The sequence below is a fragment of the Cervus elaphus genome, chromosome 2 (genome assembly GCF_910594005.1).
Source record: "Cervus elaphus chromosome 2, mCerEla1.1, whole genome shotgun sequence".
Taxonomy (NCBI): Eukaryota; Metazoa; Chordata; class Mammalia; order Artiodactyla; family Cervidae; genus Cervus; species Cervus elaphus.
Window position 1 is genome coordinate 38,260,750 of NC_057816.1, and position 21,832 is coordinate 38,282,581.

Genomic DNA, 21,832 nt, shown 5'->3' on the forward strand with positions numbered 1-21,832 from the left:
AATAATTTGATACTAAGGATGATCCAAAGTATATTAAATATACAGGAGAAATGAAAGTAATACTAGCATACTTCTCGCTTAAACCTCTGCATAATGACCTAAGAAAATGAGCCATTTCTTTCCTTTGGTTTGAGTATATTCCTGTATCACTTCTGTTTAGGTATAGATAGTCTGGTTTGATAACTAATTTAATATTCACATCCACTCTTTGAAGTAAATACATTATTCCCATTTTATACACAGGGCATGTTTAGCCCAAGGTCATGCAAGAGAAAATGGTAGCAAGTATATATTAACTCCCATTCTTCAGAAACTAAAGCCTGTGCTGTTCTTTCTATGATGTCATAATGCTTTCAATGCCAAATGCAGGAAGTTATAGCCTACACTTACTGACATTTCTTTGCCTATTAGGAATTCTCAGAAGCAGGAGTTTTAGGGAAATGTATTTGATAAAAGGAGAACAGATCTTTTTCTTGATTTTATTTGTAAAGAAACAGAAATGCACTGAAGGGCCTTCAATCGACAGTTCACTCCAATTGTAGGAGAGCACAAGGGAACAAATACTGTCACAACCGTATTCGTTTATAGGTAATGTTGAGTAACACCAAAATATAAGAATAAAATTTGAATGTATTGGTAAACTGTACAGATTCTTATAAAACAGACACAAAACCATGACAATTATGCAAAGAATAGTCAAATAAATGGCACATCAGAATTAGGGGTAAGATGGGCACTGCTATATTTAAAATGGATAACCAACAAGGACCTACTGTATAGCACATGGAACTTATTTGATGTTATTAACATGCAGCAGCCTAAATGGAAGAGGAGGTTGGAAGAGAATGGATACATGCGTATGTATGGCCGAGTCCCTTCACTGTTCGCCTGAACTTATCACAACATTGTTAATTGGCTATATGCGAATACAAAATTAAAGCTTTTTAAAAAAGAATTAGGGGTAAGAGAGAAAAGTACAGAAAGAGTGCTAACCTATTATCACTATCAGGGAAATTAGAACTTACATGAAGAGAGTAAAGTGAGGTAGAAAAATTCTGCACGAGGTTTAAGATGTAAAAAAGTGTAGATAAACCATGCTAGATCAACTAGATAGCTGTACAGGCAAAACTGAACCTCAAGGTCTATCTCACATCACACACAAAAATTCATGATGGGTTAATGACATATACATATAAAAGTTAGAACTAAACATTTCATAGATTAAAATATTTAAAAATCATTTGAAAAGAAGAATTTTGTGACCTAGAGATAGGCAAAGGTATTTTAGAATGCAAAAGGCACTAACCATAAAAGAAAATTTGATAAACTGGACTTCATAAAAATGTCAACTTCTTCTTGTCAAAAGTCACTGTGAAGAAAATAAAAATATAAGTAACAGGCTAGGAAATAATATTTGCAAATAAATATCTAAAAACAAACTGCAATCTGAATATATAAATCTTACAGATGAATAATAAAAAAGAAAACACATTTTTTTTTTTAAATGCAAAAAATGGATGACACCTAAGTAACTGGGGAAAATGCTGTTCTGGCTGGAAACTATATGGTTAAAAATAAAAGACCTGTTTACTGGACATAAACACTGACTCCGATGCTTTTGTTTCTTACAGGGATTCAAGACAAAAAGTCTGAAACTACATGTGCACTGGTATTAAATAAGTAAATGGATAGCAGATGGTGGGAGGCAGGATTCTCACTGTCAGGGGGTAGGGAGTTGGGAAGTTATGGATAAGCAAGAGAAGAAGTCTATAATAAATCCTATCAAACTGGGTTAGAGTCAGAGACATCAATAAGAACTCATGTTCATATAGAGAATCAACACTCAAATGAATAGATATATAAATTATAGATTATTATGTTTGTATAGGGGTAATATACATACAATTACTCCCTAGTATTGTCCCTTGTAAGAACCTAAAAACATTTTTTTAACCAAGTGATAAAGACTAACACTGCCAGGAATGGCACATAGATATCCCATTTGTTGTTTAGTTGCTAAGTGGTGTCTGATTCTTTGGCGACCCCATGGACTGTAGCTTGCCAGGCTCCTCTGTCCACGGGATTTCCTAGGCAAGTATCCTGGAGTGGGGAGCCATTCCCTTTTCCAGGGGATCTTCCCAACCCAGGAATCAAACCTGTGTCTCCTGCCTTGGCAGGCAGATTCTTCACCACTGAGCCACCACGGAAGCCCAATGTTGGTTTCCTAATATTGACAAATATACCATAGAAATGTAAAATGTTATCAGTCAAACAAAAGGGTGAGAGGTATAAAGAAGCTCTCTGTACTATCATTTCCAGGTTTTTTTGTAAATCTATAATTATTCAAAAATAAAAAGTTTAAATCTATGGCTGATTCATATCAATGTATGACAAAACCCACTGAAATGTTGTGAAGTAATTAGCCTCCAACTAATAAAAAAATAAAATAAAATAAAATAAATTGAAAAAAAAAAATAAAAAGTTTATTTTAAAAAATGGTCAAAGACTTAGACTTACACTTTGCAGGCTAAGATATAATATGAATGAGCAACAAATAGATAAACAGGTGCTCAAAATTGTAAGTCACAAAACAAATTCAAATCAAAACTATAATGACAGGCCACTGCACATTCACTGGGGTGGCTAAAATTAAAAAGACTGACAATACAAGGAAATGGCAACCCACTTCATGATTCTTGTCTGGGAAATCCCATGGAACAGAGGAGCCTGCCAGGCTCCCCAGTCCATGGGGTCACAAAGAGTTGGACACAACTTTAGTGACTAAACCACCACCACCACCACCAAATGTTGGAAAGGATACAGAACTATCTGTCCTCTCATACATGGCTGGTGTGAGTGTAAAATGGAACAACCGATATTGAAAATTGTCAGGTACATTCTTATTAAAGACTGGTGGTTTCTTATTAGAGTCAAACACACATCTACCTCATGATTTTGAAATTCTACTTTTAGATATTTACCCAAAATAAGACATGTTCACAAAAAGCCCTAAATAAGCATCGTCATTGCACCTTTATCCACAACAGCAAAATATAGGAAAGTGAAATGTCTATTAATAGGTAAATGGATAAACAAGTTGTGATATATTCATACAAAGGGATACTACTTAGCAATAAAAGGGACAAGTTCCTGATACACATCGCAATATGGTAAATCTTTGAAGCATGCTGAGTGAAAAAAGAACAAACACATGTGTGTATAATTCCACTTATATGATTTTAAGAACAGGCAATACTCTTTATGCAGAAAGATATCAGAACACAGGCTGCTTCTGGGAGGGTACAGACCGAAAAGGACACAGGGAACTTTCTAGGATGATGAGAGTACTCTATCTTGATTTGGGGTAGACATCTGTCAAAATTCAACAAATGATCTACTTCAAGATTTGTCCATTTTGCTGTATAATTTATACATCAGTTTAAAACTGTAGGCAAGGAAGAGAAAGGCTCTGACTCAGCTCTGAAATCAGGTTGCTAACATATACCTTTGGATGAAAAGGAAAGAACAGCTATAGAAACAACTAACAGAAAAATACGATGTCTATTAACTCTCGTTGAAGAATAAACTGTAAGAAAGTAACTATGGTTTAGACTATAGACTAAACAGAAGCTCCTGTTTATAATTAAGCCCTCTCATTTGCTTTGGATATTTCTCTCTTATGGTCCTTCCATTGTAGCATAGAGATGGATGCAAATGACATCTATTTCAGCCTCAGGAATTTAATATTATTCTACTCATTATAGCCCACCCCTGTCCCAGACTGAGACCAGTGCCACATCTTATGCAATAGAAGCTTTCAAAAATTATTTTGAATAATTTAATTTTGAAAAGGTTAAAAAAAGGAAAAAAAAAAAGAAAAAAGGAAAGCCTATAGATAGATTACCTGAGCACACCTACTGTAGGAATTTCCCCCACTGCCTTAGGCAAAAGGTAACACTAAAAAAATATAAAACAAAAATTTTAACCAAGTGTAAACAGACCTTCCTTAGGATTATATTAAACTATGTTTAAAAGGATTTTATCCAGTTTTATCACCTACAGGAAACTTAGGCTATAAGAATCAAATTTAACTGTGTAGGAGAAAAGAGCACTAATTATATTCAGACAGTTATTATGAAGATAAGACACATTAGCCAAAATTAAATAGGTAGATGGCTTCAACATTTCCAAACATGAGTATATGCTATACTTCCATTCTAATATCAGGGAAGGAGGATGGATGTATATAAACCCGCGAGGAGGGGGGTTCAGTACATTGCATATCAACAGTTATGCTAAGAGGCTGATTTCATTACGATATGTCTACACTGAGCACTCTTCACTTCATGCAGGCTGTTCTGAGTTTTTCTATTACTTTCCAATGAAATCATCCATCTGTAGAAAATGAGCAAATGGAATATTCATGAGGTAAGAGATAATTTTTATCATCCCTGGAGAGTTTCTTTCTTTGGGTTGTTTATTACCTGCAGGGCTCAACTGTATGAAAATTGATTAAATATCATTTACCAATTATAGTGATGCTAGTACACATTCCTCAAAGCAAACACTAAATGTGTGATGATTCTTACAATAGAGGGAATACTTTCAGGGGTGGAGTCAGATTTCCTGGAGTCTGAATCTTACATAATTTCGGGAGTTTTTTTTTTTTTTTTTTTTAAAGACACAAAATTGTGAAACAAGATTGTTAAAATCTTTTCTAGGGTCTTAGAAAAGGCTATTAAAATAAAGGGTTCAGAAGTTTTGTTAACTTAAAGATAAATCTACTCTTGCAATTTTTTTTGGGGGGGGCAGGCAATGATATCAAAGGATTTGTATACCACAAATCCTTTGATATCTGAAGCTGAAGCTCCAATACTTTGGCTACCTCATGCAAAGAGCTCACTCATTGGGAAAGTCCCTGATGCTGGGAAAGATTGAGGGTAAGAGGAGAAGGGGGCAACAGAGGATGAAATGGTTGGATGGCATCACTGATTCAATGGACATGAATTTGAACAAACTCCAGGAGATAGTGAAGGACAGGGAAGCCTGGCGTGCTGCAGTCCATGGGGGTCACAAGGAGTTGGCCACGACTGAGTGACTCAATAACAACAACAAAAATTTATAAAAACTATCAGGTAAGTATTTGAATTTTCTTAATCTGAATTGAAAATAAATGGCTAATGACTCATTTGTAATTGATCATTTAATTGAATTAACTATTGTACTTGCTTTCACTTTTTTTTTTTTTGGTGGGGAGAGATGAGGATAGTTCCTATCTGAAATTGCTGTCAGCTTGCAAGCCACATTCTTAGTATTCTTTACTTGTAGGCATAGCTGGTCATGTAGTTTAGCAATTCCTTAGGCCTTGTTCCAGCAACGATAAATCCTTAAAATGAAAGAACTTCTAGTCCATAAGTCTTAGGTCAGAGGAAGTCTTCCATTGCCAGCTCCTACCTTCTCCCACACTGCTAGAGGAATTAATCATTCCCTATCTGACCTTCTATAGCTTTTGTAGTCATCTCAATTACATTACTTTTTTTCCCCTTAGTTATTTGTGTTTGAGCTTAACTTTGCTACAATGGGAGCTCTTTAACAGCAAGGAAACGCCCTATCTTTAAATCTAAAAGGCCTATCTCACATTGGGGTTTAATAAATGTCCTTTGATGAATGAATGAGCGAGTGAGTGAATGGATGTATTAGAGGTAAGCTACTTAAAGTAAGGACCAAAGAACAGATCAGTAGCATTAGCATTATCAGGGAGCTTCTTAAAAATCCCCAGAACTTACCCAGACCTACTGAACCAAAATGTTAATTTTAACAAGATATTTGCATGATTCCTGCGTACATTAAAATTTGAGAACCATTGCGATTGTTATTCCAGTAGCTTTAAAGGAGGAGACAGTACCAAAAATAATATAATCTTATATTTCATAACAATCATTTCTTCATTTGTTCTTAATGTTTGGCTACGCTGATCATACAAACAAGGATCAAATGACCCAGTGGACTATTACTCCACTTATTCTTTCTTGTAGGTAACGAAATAAAATACTAATTTAAAAAACACAAATAAAGGATTTCTCAGGTGGTCTAGTGGCTAAGACTCCATACTCCCAATGCAGGGGGCCAGGGTTCGATCCCTGGTCATAGGAGTAGATCCCACATGCCACAATGAAGATTGAAGACCTGGTGTGATGCAGCTAAGACCCAGAGCAGCCAAATAAGTAAATAAAAAAATTAAAAAACAGACACAAATAATGTTTAATATTTAGTTTAAAAAAAAAGCACAGATATAGTAGAACTGGCGAAAGAAGATGATAAGGAATACAACAAATACTAACATGAATGCTGAGCTATCAGTTCAGATCCTAAACTGGTGTTTTGTCCTTTTTTTTTTTTTTTTTTCTTTTTAAATCCTTCGAGAGCCCAAGCCTAATCACTGAAGACTTTGTAGATCAGTGCTTCTATGTCCTAGGAGCTCAAGATGGAAAAGTAATGCTGAAAATTAGATAAAATGTAATTTACCCAGATTTCAATCCCAGCTCAACTTTTAAAAAGTACGTGCCTATGAATTCTCAGTTTGGAAATTGACATTCAGCTAGTTTTAATTTTATGAGAGACCCATAACTAGTACATTCAATTTACAGCCTTCCTCCTCATCCCCTTGTTGAATACCAAATGCTGGACATTTTCCAGCTCGACTGTGAGAGGGAGTCATCTTGGTTTTATCTTAAGAGTGTCTATCTTTTCAGGCAGTTACATAATCCACTGAAAAGAGTTACCACTTATTATAAATGTGATTATGTCTGGATAGGTATAAACATATCCAGTTGAAGAAGATACATTTCAATACAAATCTTAAGAAAAGAAAGAGAAATTAAAAATTGCAAAGAACTGTCACCTATGGCAGAAGCTATTAGTCATGTCAGAGTGAAGAAATAATGACTGTCTTAGAGTTGCTCAGTTCTTCAAGGTGAACTTCAAAAGAATGAAGCAACTTCAAAGAAAATCACAGGACAAAGAGTATGAATCACAGTAGAGAGTGTGCTGGGGAATTAAGCATGTGCCTCTTTTAATCGCTATACAAGTTCAAAACTTGTCAAAACTTAGTTTTGCTTTTCAAAAACCACATTCTGAATTTTCATTCAACACAAATTAACTTAGAAAACTTGCATGTGATTTTAGGTATAATATCTTGGTTTGATTTCTATGTAATCAAGAATTATCCAAAAACCTAGAAAAATATTGTCATTTGGTAGAACTGATCCTTGTTCTGCCTCCATTAGTCAGGACAGGGTAGGTTATACTGTTGAACAAAATTAACTGAATATCTGTGCCTTAGTGGTACACATGTTTGTTACTTACATAAATCCTTTTATTTTTTTTTTATTTTTTTTATTAGCTGGAGGCTAATTACTTCACAACATTTCAGGGGGTTTTGTCATACATTGATATGAATCAGCCATAAAGTTACATGTATTCCCCATCCCGATCCCCCCTCCCACCTCCCTCTCCACCCGATTCCTCTGGGTCTTCCCAGTGCACCAGGCCCGAGCACTTGTCTCATGCATCCCACCTGGGCTGGTGATCTGTTTCACCATAGATAATATACATAAATCCTTTTAAAGTTGAGCAGTTTTCCAGGCCATTTCTTAAAAGGTAAAGGTCAAGAAAGGGCTTTTCACCACCTAATTTCATAGTCTACTGTGTAGAATTAGTCACAAGACCCTACCTAACCTCCAAAAGTCTAGGAAATGTATTCTATGCACACACGAAGGAGAGGAGAACCAGATATTGGGGAGCATCAGTAATGCTACTAGTTAGATAATATTAACAGAGAGTCCTGTATCAGTAGAAACAAAAATCACTGATGGAAGAGAATATGCAGAAGCCCTGTTGCGGTGGTGGTTGTTTAGCTTGTAAGTCATGTCTGACTCTTTTGCAGTCTCATGGACTGTAGCCCACCAGGCTCCTCTGTCCATGGGATGTCCCAGGCAAGATTACTGGATTGGGTTGCCATTTCCTTCTCCAGATCTTTCCGACCTAGGGCTCAAACTCACATCTTCTGCACTGGCAGGCAGATTCTTTACCACTGAGCCACCAGGGAAGTCCATACAGAGGTACAGTTTGGGATAAAAAGAGAGGAAGTATCGTTATTGGTCATGAACAGGATTACCTCATTTTTAGTGTAAAAATATCTAGAAAAATAACGTATTGGGCAATTCCTTTGAATCAATATGTAACTTTAGAGTATTACAATTGCCCACTGCTTAAAAGAATTCCAGTATGGCAGCTCTGGAAAGGGAAGGACTGACCTGGCCCCTATGATTTAGTTTTCTATTGCCATATAACCACAAACTCAGTGGCTTAAAACACTTATCATTTATTACTCGTACCTCTCTCTGTCACAAGTCTGACATGGTGTAACTAGATTCTCCACTCCGAGTTTCACTGGAATAAACCGAGTTACCACCCCAGGCTGCGGTTTTTTACCTGAAGCTCAGGGGTCAGGTTCACTTCTCATGTGGCCCCTTAGCCCTTCAACAGCAATGACAGGCCAGTCCTTTCCACGCTTCAGATCTCTCTGACCTCCTCTCTTGATTTTAAGGGATTCTGAAATTATATTGGGCCTACCCAGCCAATCCAAGATAATCTATCTGCAGGTCAGCTTATTAGGAATCTTAGCTGCATCTACAGATTTCCCTTTGCCATGTAACGTAGTGACATTACACAGGAATGATAGCAATTGGCAGAGATAACGGGGACCAAATCTCTGCCTACCATACTGTAATAGAAACCTGTATCTCTAATATTTCTCTTTTACATGTAAGCATTTTGTTTTTTGCCTAACACATGATCACAAAATGTATCTGGGTTTAAATGAGTGATGAGTTAAGGAAGACCAAGATTTAAAGAATAAACTTGTGTAATTTGGGGATCAAGGTAAAGGTAGACAAATAATAGAGAATAGAGCAAACTATGATATACGTTGTAAAGTGCAGACATAAATAACAAGAAAGAAGCAGGGGGTGTGCAATCGGAAGTATGAAGGCGATAAGGTTGATACAGGGAATCAGTAGAGAGATTTCATAGTGGGCTGTAATATGGGTTACTAACAGCAAAGAACATTATAGTTGCCTGAGGTAATTCAGGTATTAAGAAACTCAAATATAGTGAAAATTTTAGGATTCCCCACTACCTAAGTGAATTATAATGAATGAAGTGGTTTTGTTCTTCTGTATTAAATAATTGACCTTATGCAATCATCAAAACAAAGTAGCAAGTAAGGAGACAGTATGCATGAGTGTTGGTTCATATTCAGCTTCTCAAATAAATTAATGGTAGAGAGAAGTCCAATTATTTAAAAAACTGACCATTATTAGCCAATATTAAATCAACAAACAGGGCTAGGCAGAGTGTCTCCTAAACTAACAAATCAGTGGTTATAGTTATGTTGTCATTTACTAATTTGAGCTTCTTCCTGCCCACTGTTTGGTTGAGGTTCTAGTACCTTTGGAACGAACCAGTAATAAACTGGCAGAAAAAAGAGGAAAAGTAAGAGACATGACCATTTTCCAGTGTTCAGTAGAATACCTATATTAACTAAAAAAAAAAAAAAAAATACCCAATTGAGGAAGAGAGTCTATAAAGTCAAATACATTTGAGGTATGTTGATTTACACAAAGTTGAACAGATATATTTCATGCAGAGCTTTTCAGAGACTTTACAGTGCTAATATGTTTTGTGAGTCTTTAATGGAGGAAAATAATTTGAAGATTTTCCAAACATCTATAACTAGGGAAATTTCTTTTAGTTCAAATGATGGCAGAGATGACGAGTAGTCCAAAGTTTGTGCTTTCTTTTCTGTAGCAGAAAGTGGTATCTAGGAGACAACTTCCAGTAAGGAGTATATTACTGGCTCCTTTTGCTGCTAAATATGACCATGTGACTGGTTCATGCCAATGGGATTTAAAGGAATCATGTGAATACCATCCCGGAGCAAGGCTTTTGAGAAATAGGTATTCTTTCCCTATGGTCTCTCACTCCTTTGTCAGCTGGTACAGAGGTCAATGGCAGGCCTTCAAGATGAAAGGAAGCTGGGTTTTTGTACCCCTATGTGGAGGAAGTTCTCAGTGACCAGAATATGAATATACATATGTATATTCATATATATAAGATCAGTGATTTTTTTCTCTAAAGAGACATTTGGCAATATCCAGAATATTTTTGGTTATCACAGTTGAGGAAAGGGGGGCATTACTAGGTAGAAGCCAGGAATGCTGCTATTATTTTACAATGCATGGGACGGTTCCCAACAACAAGGACTTATCTAGTTCAAAATGTTAATGGTACCAAGGTTGAGAAACCCTTAATTAGACTGTTGGGTGAAAAAAAAAAAAACCCAACAATTCTACTGTATTAAGTCCCTGAAACCTCAGGGTTTGGAACAGCAGCTACTGTTACATTAACTCCTATATAGTTTCTCCCAGAACAATGCTCCAAAGACCAGATGTCAGGAAAACAAAGAAGACCATACAATTAATACTGTAAATACCAAGATAATATATCACATTGGTCACCAAGATACTTTGACTACCCTCAGAAACTTTCTGAAATCTGTTCCAATCTCTACTTTCACTGGTAGTATCCTACTTGTATACATTTTCTCCTTCCTGGTCTATTATAATAGTTTCTTAAATAGGTTCTTTGCCTCTAGTTGGCTTAGCTATTGTCACAACATTAAGTAGTGACCGAAACAGGACTCAAACTTAAGTTTCTGCTTCTAAATCCTTTGTACTTTTTCACTGAAGAGTGAAAGACAGCCTAATACGGAGGGATCTTGAACTTGAGGGCTGAAAACATATTTAAATCTTACTTTTGATACTAAAATTACAATTTTGGACAAAATAACTAAATGTATGTTACACACACACACACACACATATATATATGTTTTACCTCATCTGTAAAATAAAAATAAAAGAAAGTTTAAGAATTTTTTTTTTTTTTTAGAATTAGTATACTACTAGGAAAATGGTAAGTATGCATTAAATCACTACAAATCATTCATTAGGGAAAAAGAAATATACATTGTGCCAAGATCCCTGAACTATTTGCTATTCTTCTCTCTCGAGGCAAATATTTGCTTACCTTTCAATGAGTTTATTCAGGGTGGTGGGGAATCTCAAAGATTGTTCAAGCACTGTCCTTCCACCAAGAAACACTGGTTGGCCAGAAAGTTCACTTAGGTTTTTCCAATAACATCGTAGGAAAACCCAAACAAACTTTTTGGCTAATCCAATATATACACAGGCCTGCATGGAGTACTCAGACTTATGCTCATGTTTTCTATTAGGGACACTGAGGACCTGCAGTCAAATTACATCTGAGTTTCTTTTTGTAGTCATTCAATCTTTCCAGTGTACTGGTTTTAAAGTTGCTCCTTTGTATGTACTGTAACTAGGTTCTTAATTCTAATCACTTATTTATAATATATTTAGATTCTAAAGAGTAATTGGAAAAATAAAAAAAAATCTAGGTAAAATCCGACATTGTCCCTCCTTTCCGGAATCCTTCATGTCCAAATTCTACCCCTCTACCAAATGTCTCACTTTCACCCTGAAAATTTTCCTGAGACATCTGCTAAAAATAATCCACTTAGTCAGTATTTATTGTGCATTTATTCACTTTATTGATGTATTCATTCCGCAAGTATTCATTAAGTACCACACTCTGTGCAGAGGCTCATTACTTTGGGCCCTAAACTCTGGTAATGTCTTCTCTCATCACTTCTACTAGATTAAACATCTTAAGAGAGTAGACCATAGATTACTGATCTATACATAGTACAGAGACCTATAAGTATCTCTTAATAAGTACCTCTACTTATTAAGTATCTCTTAATAAGTATCTCTAATAAGTATCTTAATAAGTATCTCTAAAATTCACTGCTTCACACAAAAGCTACAGATTATTACTATTTTTTAACCATAAGTTTTTCAAATATTTCAGTGACCCCCAAAGAGAGAATTCATACGTCAAAAACATCAACAAAAACTTAAATTCATTGGTTCCTGTGTTTCACCTGTGGTGTTAACAAAAGGAATTAAAACTTAAGATAGATGCATAAAACCAAATTATAAGCTGGACAATGTTGACCTATAAATTAGTATACTCAGGGGATAATATCAATTTTCTAACAACCCATGTACAAAAATTACACGCTTAAAAGTTTGCTAATGAAGCAGGAATAAAAGCCCAATAATGTATAAAAATTATATCCAGCAAATAAGTTTAGGGGACTGAGAATTCTGTTTATATTATGAAGAATTTATATTAGAATTTATTTTATCATATGCAGTCTCTTAAGCATTCTGATTATGTGAAATAAATCAAAAGGCTTATATTTGTATCATCATTAACATTTAATATTGAGAAGCAAATATTCTCAATTGATGCTATTCATATATAGTTCTGAATAGCAAAGCTTCTTTGATTTTCCTCCAGGATATTTTTCCATCAGAAGTTTTCTTATGTAGAGCTGTTCAGTTTGATGCTCACATGCCACATTTTAAGAAAACTCCTTTTACATGCCTTGTTTTTGCCAAGAAGATTCCTTTCAACTTTTCTGAGAAATATCAGAGAATATTTTCTCTCAAGAGAATTTGGAGTTGGAGTTAGCTTAGGCATTTGAAAATAGGAAACCTCTTTTCATTTGCTTATCCCTGGTAACTAGGGCAACATCTACTTCATGATGGAAACTTAGCAAATGCTTGCTCAGTGAATGAATGAATTTTGCTCTTCTATGACATTCGATTTTAAATATATAGAAAAAAAGCATATCCACTTTTTAACTTTTCTAAGCATTTTCAGTTATTATTTTGTTAATATTAAATAAAGAGCTAAAGACCTAATTTAACATAATATTATCACATTGATACAATATTAGCATTAATATAACAATCAGTATATTTCAATATTTTTAAGTCCTGGTGTTTATATAATAATTTCTGGTGACATTTCACAGAGGTATCATACTATAACATAATAAAAGCCCAATAATGTATAAAAATTACATTCACTAGATGAATTTAGGGGATTGATAATACTGTTTATATTATGAAGAATTTATATTATCACATGGAGTCTCTTAAGCATTCTGATTATGTGAAATATATCAAAAGGCTTGTAGTTGTAGAATCATTAAAATTTAATATTAAGAAGCAAATATTCCCAATTAATATTTTCTAAGTATTAATGCACTCATGGTTATTAACAGGGCAGAAGGAGAAAGGGGTGACAGAGGATGAGATGGTTGGATGGCATCACTGACTCAATGGATATGAGTTTGAGTAAACTCCGGGAGATGGTGAGGGCAGGGAAGCCTGGTGTGCTGCAGTCCATAGGGTCATAAAGAGTTGGACACAACTTAGGGACTTAATGACCATATAGCTATAACCCAGAATTTAATTATAGTATTGTAACTATAGTTCATATCACAAGAAAAACACAAATGAGAAGAAAGTTCTATAAAAGCAGACTTCTCCTTCTTGGATATTTAATAACAATGAAGTGAAAGTATTAGTCACTCAGTCATGTCTGACCCTATGGACTGTAGCCCACCAGGCTCCTCTGTTCATGGAATTCTCCAGGCAAGAATACTGGAGTGGATAGCCATTCCCTATCCACTCCAGGGATAGGGAGATCCTCCAGGATATCCAGGATTGAATCCAGATATCCTGCATTACAGGCAGATTCTTTACCATCTGAACCGCCATTATTTAATTTTTACTATATCCATTAAAATTTATAAAATAGTTTCACATATATCATCTAATCTCATCTCACCACAACTTTAGGAGATCGGTTTCAAAATTCTGGTACCATAGCCTGAGAATCTGAGGCTTAACCAGAGATCAGTAGGTGTGTACAAAATCACACACTATAGCTTTTACCTACCCCACTCTCAAATTTACAGAAATTCACTCTAGACTTTAAAGATAGATGTAGAAACATATGTTTAAAACTAATTAAATGACTATTAAAAAACCTTTTCTAATTCCTATTATTAGATCACTAATTTGGTGAACTTGCAAATGAACAAAAATGGTAATAAAATCCTTGGCTAATGCATGGCATAATGAAAATGTTAATGAGTGAAATACTTAGGTATATTTTGTGAAACTCATCAAGTTGGTGTAATGGGAATTCTGGGCATGTCTTGCTGCTGTAAAACCTCCCAACAGGGCAGCAGGCATACAGCTGGGTCAGGTTCCTGAACAGGCCAGAATGTTCTGGGATCTGTTACTGTTCAGCCCCCAAATAATATTAAGATAAGCATGATTAGAACTTACAAGGATTAATTCAATGCTAGGATGGTATGGCAACAGAAAATGTCAAGGCTGTAGTGTAAAAATAGGACAGATGACTCAACAATGAGTAGGGACTCTGTGGTAGTCAGACCAAGAAGTACCATAGAATTGAATGAAATATTACCATCCTGGATAAAAAACTGATGGAGATACAAAATAGTATGAGAAATGTGCTTTTATGGGTGGATAAACCTAAACAACAGACTTCTAGGAATTAACCTCTCTGACAATACACAGTCTTGATGTACTCTTTTTCTTATTTGGAACCAGTCTGTTGTTCCATGTCCAGTTCTAACTGTTGCTTCCTGACCTGCATACAGGTTTCTCAAGAGACAGGTCAGATGGTCTGGTATTCCCATCTCTTTCAGAATTTTCCACAGTTTATTGTGATCCACACAGTTAAAGGCTTTGGCATAGTCAATAAAGCAGAAATAGATGTTTTTCTGGAACTCTCTTGCTTTTTCTATGATCCACCAGATGTTGGCAATTTGATCTCTGGTTCCTCTGCCTTTTCTAAAACCAGCTTGAACATCTGGAAGTTCACGTACTGCTGAAGCCTGGCTTGGAGAATTTTGAGCATTACTTTACTAGAGTGTGAGATGAGTGCAATTGTGTGGTAGTTTAAGCATTCTTTGGCATTGCCTTTCTTTGGGATTGGAATGAAAACTGACCTTTTCCAGTCCTGTGGCCACTGCTGAGTTTTCCAAATTTACTGGCATAATGAGTGCAGCACTTTCACAGCATCATCTTTCACGTCACCCTGCTTATTTAACTTAAATGCATAGTACATCATGAGAAATGCTGGGCTGGAAGAAGCACAAGCTGGAATCAAGATTGCCAGGAAAAATATCAATAACCTCAGATATGCAGATGACACCACCCTTATGGAAGAAAGTGAAGAGGAACTAAAAAGACTCTTGATGAAAGTGAAAGAGGAGAGTGAAAAAGTTGGCTTAAAGCTCAACATTCAGAAAACTAAGATCATGGCATCTGGTCCCATCACCTCATGGGAAATAGATGGGGAGACAGTGGAAACAGTGTCAGACTTTATTTTGGGGGGCTCCAAAATGACTGCAGATGGTGATTACAGCCATGAAATTTTAAGACACTTACTCCTTGGAAGGAAAGTTATGACCAACCTAGATAGAATATTTAAAAGCAGAGACATCACTTTGCCAACAAAGGTCCATCTAGTCGAGGCTATGGTTTTTCCAGTGGTCATGTATGGATGTGAGAGTTGGACTGTGAAGAAAGCTGAGCACCAAAGAATTGATGCTTTTGAACTGTGGTGTTGGAGAAGACTCTTGAGAGTCCCTTGGACTAGAAGGAGATCCAGCCAGTCCATCCTAAAGATCAGTCCTGGGTATTCATTGGAAGGACTGATGTTTAAACTGAAACTCCAATACGTGGGCCACCTCATTCGAAGAGTTGACTCATTGGAAAAGACCCTGATGCTGGGAAAGATTGAGGGCAGGAGGAGAAGGGGACAACAGAGGATGAGATTGTTGGATGGCATCACCGACTTGATGGACATGAGTTTGGGTAAACTCCGGGAGTTGGTGATGGACAGGGAGGCCTGGCGTGCTGCGGTTCATGGGGGTGCAAAGAGTCAGACACGACTGAGTGACTGAACTGAACTGAACCTCTCTGAAGATACTTCCCTGTATTTTTCTATAAACTGATATCCACACATTTAATTATCCTGTGTGCAGTGTTCAGCGGGCCATGCTATGCATGGGTGAGCCAGGACTAGCCCATCATAGAGCCTCTTGTTCTTGCCCCAGGCTTTGGTGGCACACAGTTCTACATTAATTGGGAAAAAAAAATACAACAATCTTCATTATCATACATGGACATAGAGACCGTATCCTCTTTCCCACTCTACTGCCCTCTCTTTGATACACACTCTAACATCAGTCTGCGAAGCAGGCCTGGTGAGTGAAGAGTGTTCTCTTTCCACCTTTATTCTACTCAAGTGTCAAGGTCTAGGCCTCCAGGTTCTTGGCAGGAAGACGTGAAGGATGGATGACAGAACGCTTCCCAGCCATTCAATACCACCTCTCCATCTCCTCCCGCATGCCTGTCCCTACTGTTGCCCAGACATCGCTGGCTTTATTACAACAGAAAGGTTACAGAGACTTCAATGAAAAATCCCAGAGAGAGCTCTAGCCTAGGCTACAGGAAGTTAACAGGAGTCATTTCCAGGTACCCGAGTGCAGGAACTTAGCCAGGAAGAATGGTATTGCTGGGAGGAAGGCTGGAACAGCCAAGAGTCTGGGAAACCCCAACCCGGGTTGCCGCTATCTCAGTGACCAAGCCCGACAGAGCTCCTAAATTTTTAAGAGGCATTTGCTCTTTCACTGTCTGCCTCACATTTATGTTGGGAATCTTTGAATAAAATAATACAAGGGAAAGTCGAAATAAAGGATCAATGGCTGTGTACATTGTTTCCTAGGAATAGGTTGGAGGAAATTGTGATAATAGTAACAGCTACGACATATACTCTACAATGTTCTGGGTCCTTCTCTCAGTGCCTTACATATATTACCTGATGCAGTTCACAAACAAACTCTGATAGGTGCTATCATCACCCTCATCACAGGAAGGAGCTAGCTTAGTCACCACACAAGGTCATACAAGCCACAGAGTAGGAATTCAGACTGCAGCAGCCTGAGGACCCACTGCTCTTAACCACACTCACATCCACAGGTTCTGTTTTATATCACCCCCCGACTCCCACTCCTAGCTTGCAGACCTTATTCCGACTATACCAAACTAGAAACAGTTTACTGACCTTGATATGCTTTCTCTGAGTCTTTATAAATTATTTTCCTTTCCTCATGGATTGCCCTTCCTTAATCCTCATTTCCTTTGGGGAATCGTTTCTATACATGAAGATTTTTAAAAAAATCTTATATAAAGCCCATTTTAAAATAAAGATTTATAAAAGTTTTACCTCTCCTGAACTCAATAATATTAATTACTTCCTCGCTTGATTCCCACTGTACTTCTTATAGTCATCAAATCAAGTTTTATTTGTCTATTTATGTATCTTTGTCATCTGCAAGCCTGAGCTCTCCTTGAAGACACAGGCTCTGTATTTCACTCCTCTTTGCCATATAACTACATTATATAAGGTCTCTCACATAGAAAATGTACTTAATAAATATTCCTGTAATAAATGAATGAATGAATTATTAACAATAAATGGATAGCTTTTAAGAGCATATGGTATGACTTTATATATTCTCTTATTTTTCGATATAGGCACACACATACATATGACAAATACTCATGGCACTGTGTGGCACCAATCATGAACACCACTGACGACTGAAAAAGCTAGGTTCAGAGAAATTAGTATCAGTTCCTCCATCTCCTGCTCTGGAGATGGGGAAATGCCAATTCTTTCCCCAGAACCAGGAAGGACTTGTGTCAGGGTTTTCAATCATCCCAAATTGATCTGTCCATTTTTATGCAGCATACTCTATTTTCTTATTGAAGTATAGTTTATTTGTAAGGTTCTATAAGTTTCTTACATACAGCAAAGTGATTCAGCTATATATTTTTTCTTTACCCTTATAGGTTATTACAAAATGTCAAATATAGTTCCCTATGCTACACATTAGGTCCTTCTTGGTGATCTATTTTATACATAGTAGTGTGCATTGGTTAATCCCAAACTCCTAATTTACCCCACCCCTCGCCTTTCTCCAGCATATTCGACTATTGATCATTCCACTAGAATATGATTCAAGGCAGCTCTCTTCTTCCTTTTTTTGTGTGTTTGTTTTTACCACCACCACCTCTGTGTCACTGTGTTTGGACACACACAGCAGTGGCAAAACAGAGGTTCACACCCCCTCATACCTTGTCCTTTTTGCCCAGTGTAGATTCCTTGGAGGATAGTTTCTATATTTCTCACCTTTATGTTTCCCATAGCATTTAAACTTAGCGTTTAAATCACATAACATTTAAACACAGCATTTAAACATAGCATTTAAATCACACTCTTTTACCTAGAGGAAATGCCCCAATATATATTTATAATATAAATATGCAAGCTTAAATGCTATCTCTGTATAGTCAGAGATAGCAACTTCATTGCACAAGTTTTTATATTGCAAATTATGTGTTTGTTTGTTTTTCTTCCAGTTTTATTGAGATATAACTGACACAGGTGCTCAGCTGGTAAAGAATCTGCCTGCAATGCAGGAGATCCCGATTTGATTCCTGGGTCAGGAAGATGCCCTGGAGAAGGGGTAGGCCACCCACTCCAGTATTCTTGGGCTTCCCTGCTGGCTCAGAGAGTAAAGAATCTGCCTGCAAGGTGGGAGACCTGGGTTTGATCCCTGGGTGGGGAAGATCCCCTGGAGGAGGGCATGGCAACCCCCTCCAGTATTCTTGCCTGGAGAATCCCCATGGACAGAGGAGCCTGGAGGGCTACCGTCCACAGGGCAGCAGAGAGTCGGACACGACTCACAGACTAAGCACATCAATAACTGACATGCAGCGCTGGGTAAGTTTACCGCGTACGGCAAGATGATTCAACTTCAGCACATCATCAAGCAACTATCACAGTAAGTTTAGTGAGTAGCCATCATTTCACATAAATACAAGATTAAAAAGATAGTAAAACCTTTTTTTGTGATGAGAAGTCTTAGGATTTCCTTTTTAAAAAACTTTCATATATAACATCCCTGGAATGTATCTGTCGTATAAGCAGAAGTTCATACCTTTTGACTGCATTTATCTAATTCCCCCTACCACCAACCCCTGTCACTGGTAACCACAAACCTTCTCTCTTTTTCTATGAGTTTGCTTGTTTTGTTTTTTCCTTTGATTTTGAAGCAATAATTGACCTATAACACCAGGTTAGTTCCTGTTACACGACGTAGTGATTTGGTATTTCTATACATTTCAAAATGACACCATAATTCTTTACCATATGAGCCACCAGGGAAGTCCAAGTCTAGTTACATAAGGTCAATTTATTGCTCAATTTTTATTCAAAATTTTGTTCAACTTATAAGCAATCTTCTAACTAGGATCCTGATATGTTTTTAAGCTTCTAACAGAAATATTTTTTGTGCTATTAGTTACTAAGAATGGTATTTGTTTTTTACCTATTGGTTTTGATTCATTTAGAATACCAGATTACAAGTTCTCTAATTTAGCTTCTTAGAGCTGCCTGCTAGCATGCCCTAAGTGTTTGTGAATAATCCACTAGCTTAAACAAGCACTCCCTGAAGTCAGGCATAGTGTATAAGAAAGTTAATTCATGCATAAAGGACTAGCCTCATATCCTTCATTCTAATTCAGAAATGGAAATGTCAGATAAATCCCTAACAATGTGAAGGCTGGTCAAACACAGCTCACAAGTCAAACAAGATTTTAAAACTCAAATAGGTCAGTGTAGAATCAACTAGAAGTACTACTTCCAAGAGCACACATACCATAATATACATAAAGTGACTATCCATATCATGGACCAAAAAAGAAGTAGGTTAAAGAAAGACTTAAATCAACTGACTTCATACTTTTATGTATCAAACACTCAACTAAGCCAAACCAAACCAAAAAACACTTCCTGCAAGCTCAATACACATCAGGCACTCTGATAAATCTTGAGGCAGATATAAAGACAGGCTCTTTGCCTCCAGGAGTTACAGATGCATAATCAAATATAAAATGGCATGTGCTGCAACAGAATTGAGTTTAAACTTCACTGGAACACAGAGGAAGGCGCAATTCACAGGAGAAGTGGGGGTGGGAGGCCTCACAGAGGAGGTGGCATTTCAGGAGGCTCTGCCCCAAAGAGGAAACAAATTTTGTCAGATGGAGATTAAGAAAAGACACTCCAGGCACAGAAGAAAAAATGCAAAAACATGCAGGTTAGGCAACATCATGGGATGACTGCAAAAATAATTCTGTGTGACCACAGGGAATGAGGCCTAGGGAGAGAAATATCCAACTGTTACAGATATAAAGGAAGCCAGTCATTGAATGAGATTACTTAAGGTCATGAAGATCATGGAAAACTGCAAAAGGAATTAACATGCCCATGTATGCTCACCACTGAGCCACTGATCTGCTCTGTCACTGCACCTATAACAAGTTATAGTAATTTGTCCACAATCATTTTGTTTTCTTCTACTAAACTGTAAGTCTCTTGAGGGCAGAAGCTAAGGCACAGACAGCCACTAAGCACATTATAAGATGCTCAGCATCACTATTTATTAAAAAACGCAAATTAAAACTACAATGAGGTATCAGCTCACACGGGTCAGAATGGTCATCATCAAAAGTCTACAAATAATAAATGCTAGAAAGGGTGTGGAGAAAAGGGAGCTCATAAACTGTTCGTGGGAATATAAATTGGTGCAGCAACTATTGAGAACAGTAAGGGGTTCCTTAAGAAATTAAAAATAGAGTTTTCATATGATCCACTAAACCCACTCCTGGGCACATATCTGAAGAAGACTCTAATTCAAAAAATACATGCACTCAAATGTTCATAGAAACACTATTTACAATAACTAAGACATGGAAGAAACTCAAATGTTCATCAACTGATAAAAGGATAAAGAAGATATTGTACATATATACAATGGAATACTACTCAGCTATAGAAAAAATAAAATAATGCCATTTAAAACAACATGGATGGGCCTAGATATGATCATACTAAGTGAAATAAGAGAAAGATAAATATATGATATCACTTAAATGTGGAATCTAAAATATGATACAAAGAAACTTATTTACAGAACAGACTCATGCACACAGAAAGTAAACTTATTGCTAAAGGGACAAGGGGGCAGAAAAAATCAGAATTTGGGATTAGCAGATACACTCTACTACATATAAAATAAACCACAAAGATGTACTGTAAAGAACAGTGGACTATATTTAACATCTTAGAGTAAATAGTAAACTAAAATGGGAAAAAACATGAAAAAGTTTCATATATATATGTATGTGTGTGTGTGTGTGTATATATATATATATGTATGTATGTATGTATGTATGTATCTGAGTCATTTTGCTGAACACAAGAAACTAACACAACATTGTAATTAATTATACTTCAATAAAAAATTTAAAAAATAACTACAAAAAGTATGTTGAATGAGCAAATTATACCTTCTCATACCACAAAGAAAAAGAAATGCAAGAAGGCAAAGTGGTTGTCTGAGAAGACCTTACAAATAGTTGAAAAAAGAAGAGAAGCAAAAGGCAAAGAAGAGAGGAAGGATGTGCCATCTGAATGAGGAGTTCCAGAGAACAGCAAGGAGAGATAAGAAAGCCTTCTTAAGTGAACAATGCAAAGAAACAGAGGAAAACAACAGATGGGAAAGGCTAGAGATCTCTACAAGAAAATGTGAGATACCAACCAAGAGAACATTTCATGCAAAGATGGGCTCAATAAAGGACAGAAATGGGAAGGACTTAACAGA

At 36.6% G+C, this 21,832-nt stretch overlaps 1 protein-coding gene across 31 annotated transcripts in view; it reads right to left on the minus strand.

The window, feature by feature from the left end:
* DLG2 (discs large MAGUK scaffold protein 2) overlaps window positions 1-21,832 on the minus strand; it is a 2,231,561-nt gene that overhangs the window by 807,149 nt on the left and 1,402,580 nt on the right. The window contains exon 2 of one of the 31 annotated variants that reach the window (XM_043919105.1): window positions 1,307-1,369. The exons of the other annotated variants lie outside the window; for them this stretch is intronic. Within the exon in view, the coding sequence (XP_043775040.1) occupies window positions 1,307-1,309 (3 nt within the window). The 5' untranslated portion in view covers window positions 1,310-1,369. The remainder of the gene's footprint in view (window positions 1-1,306; window positions 1,370-21,832) is intronic. 31 annotated transcript variants of the gene reach the window in all.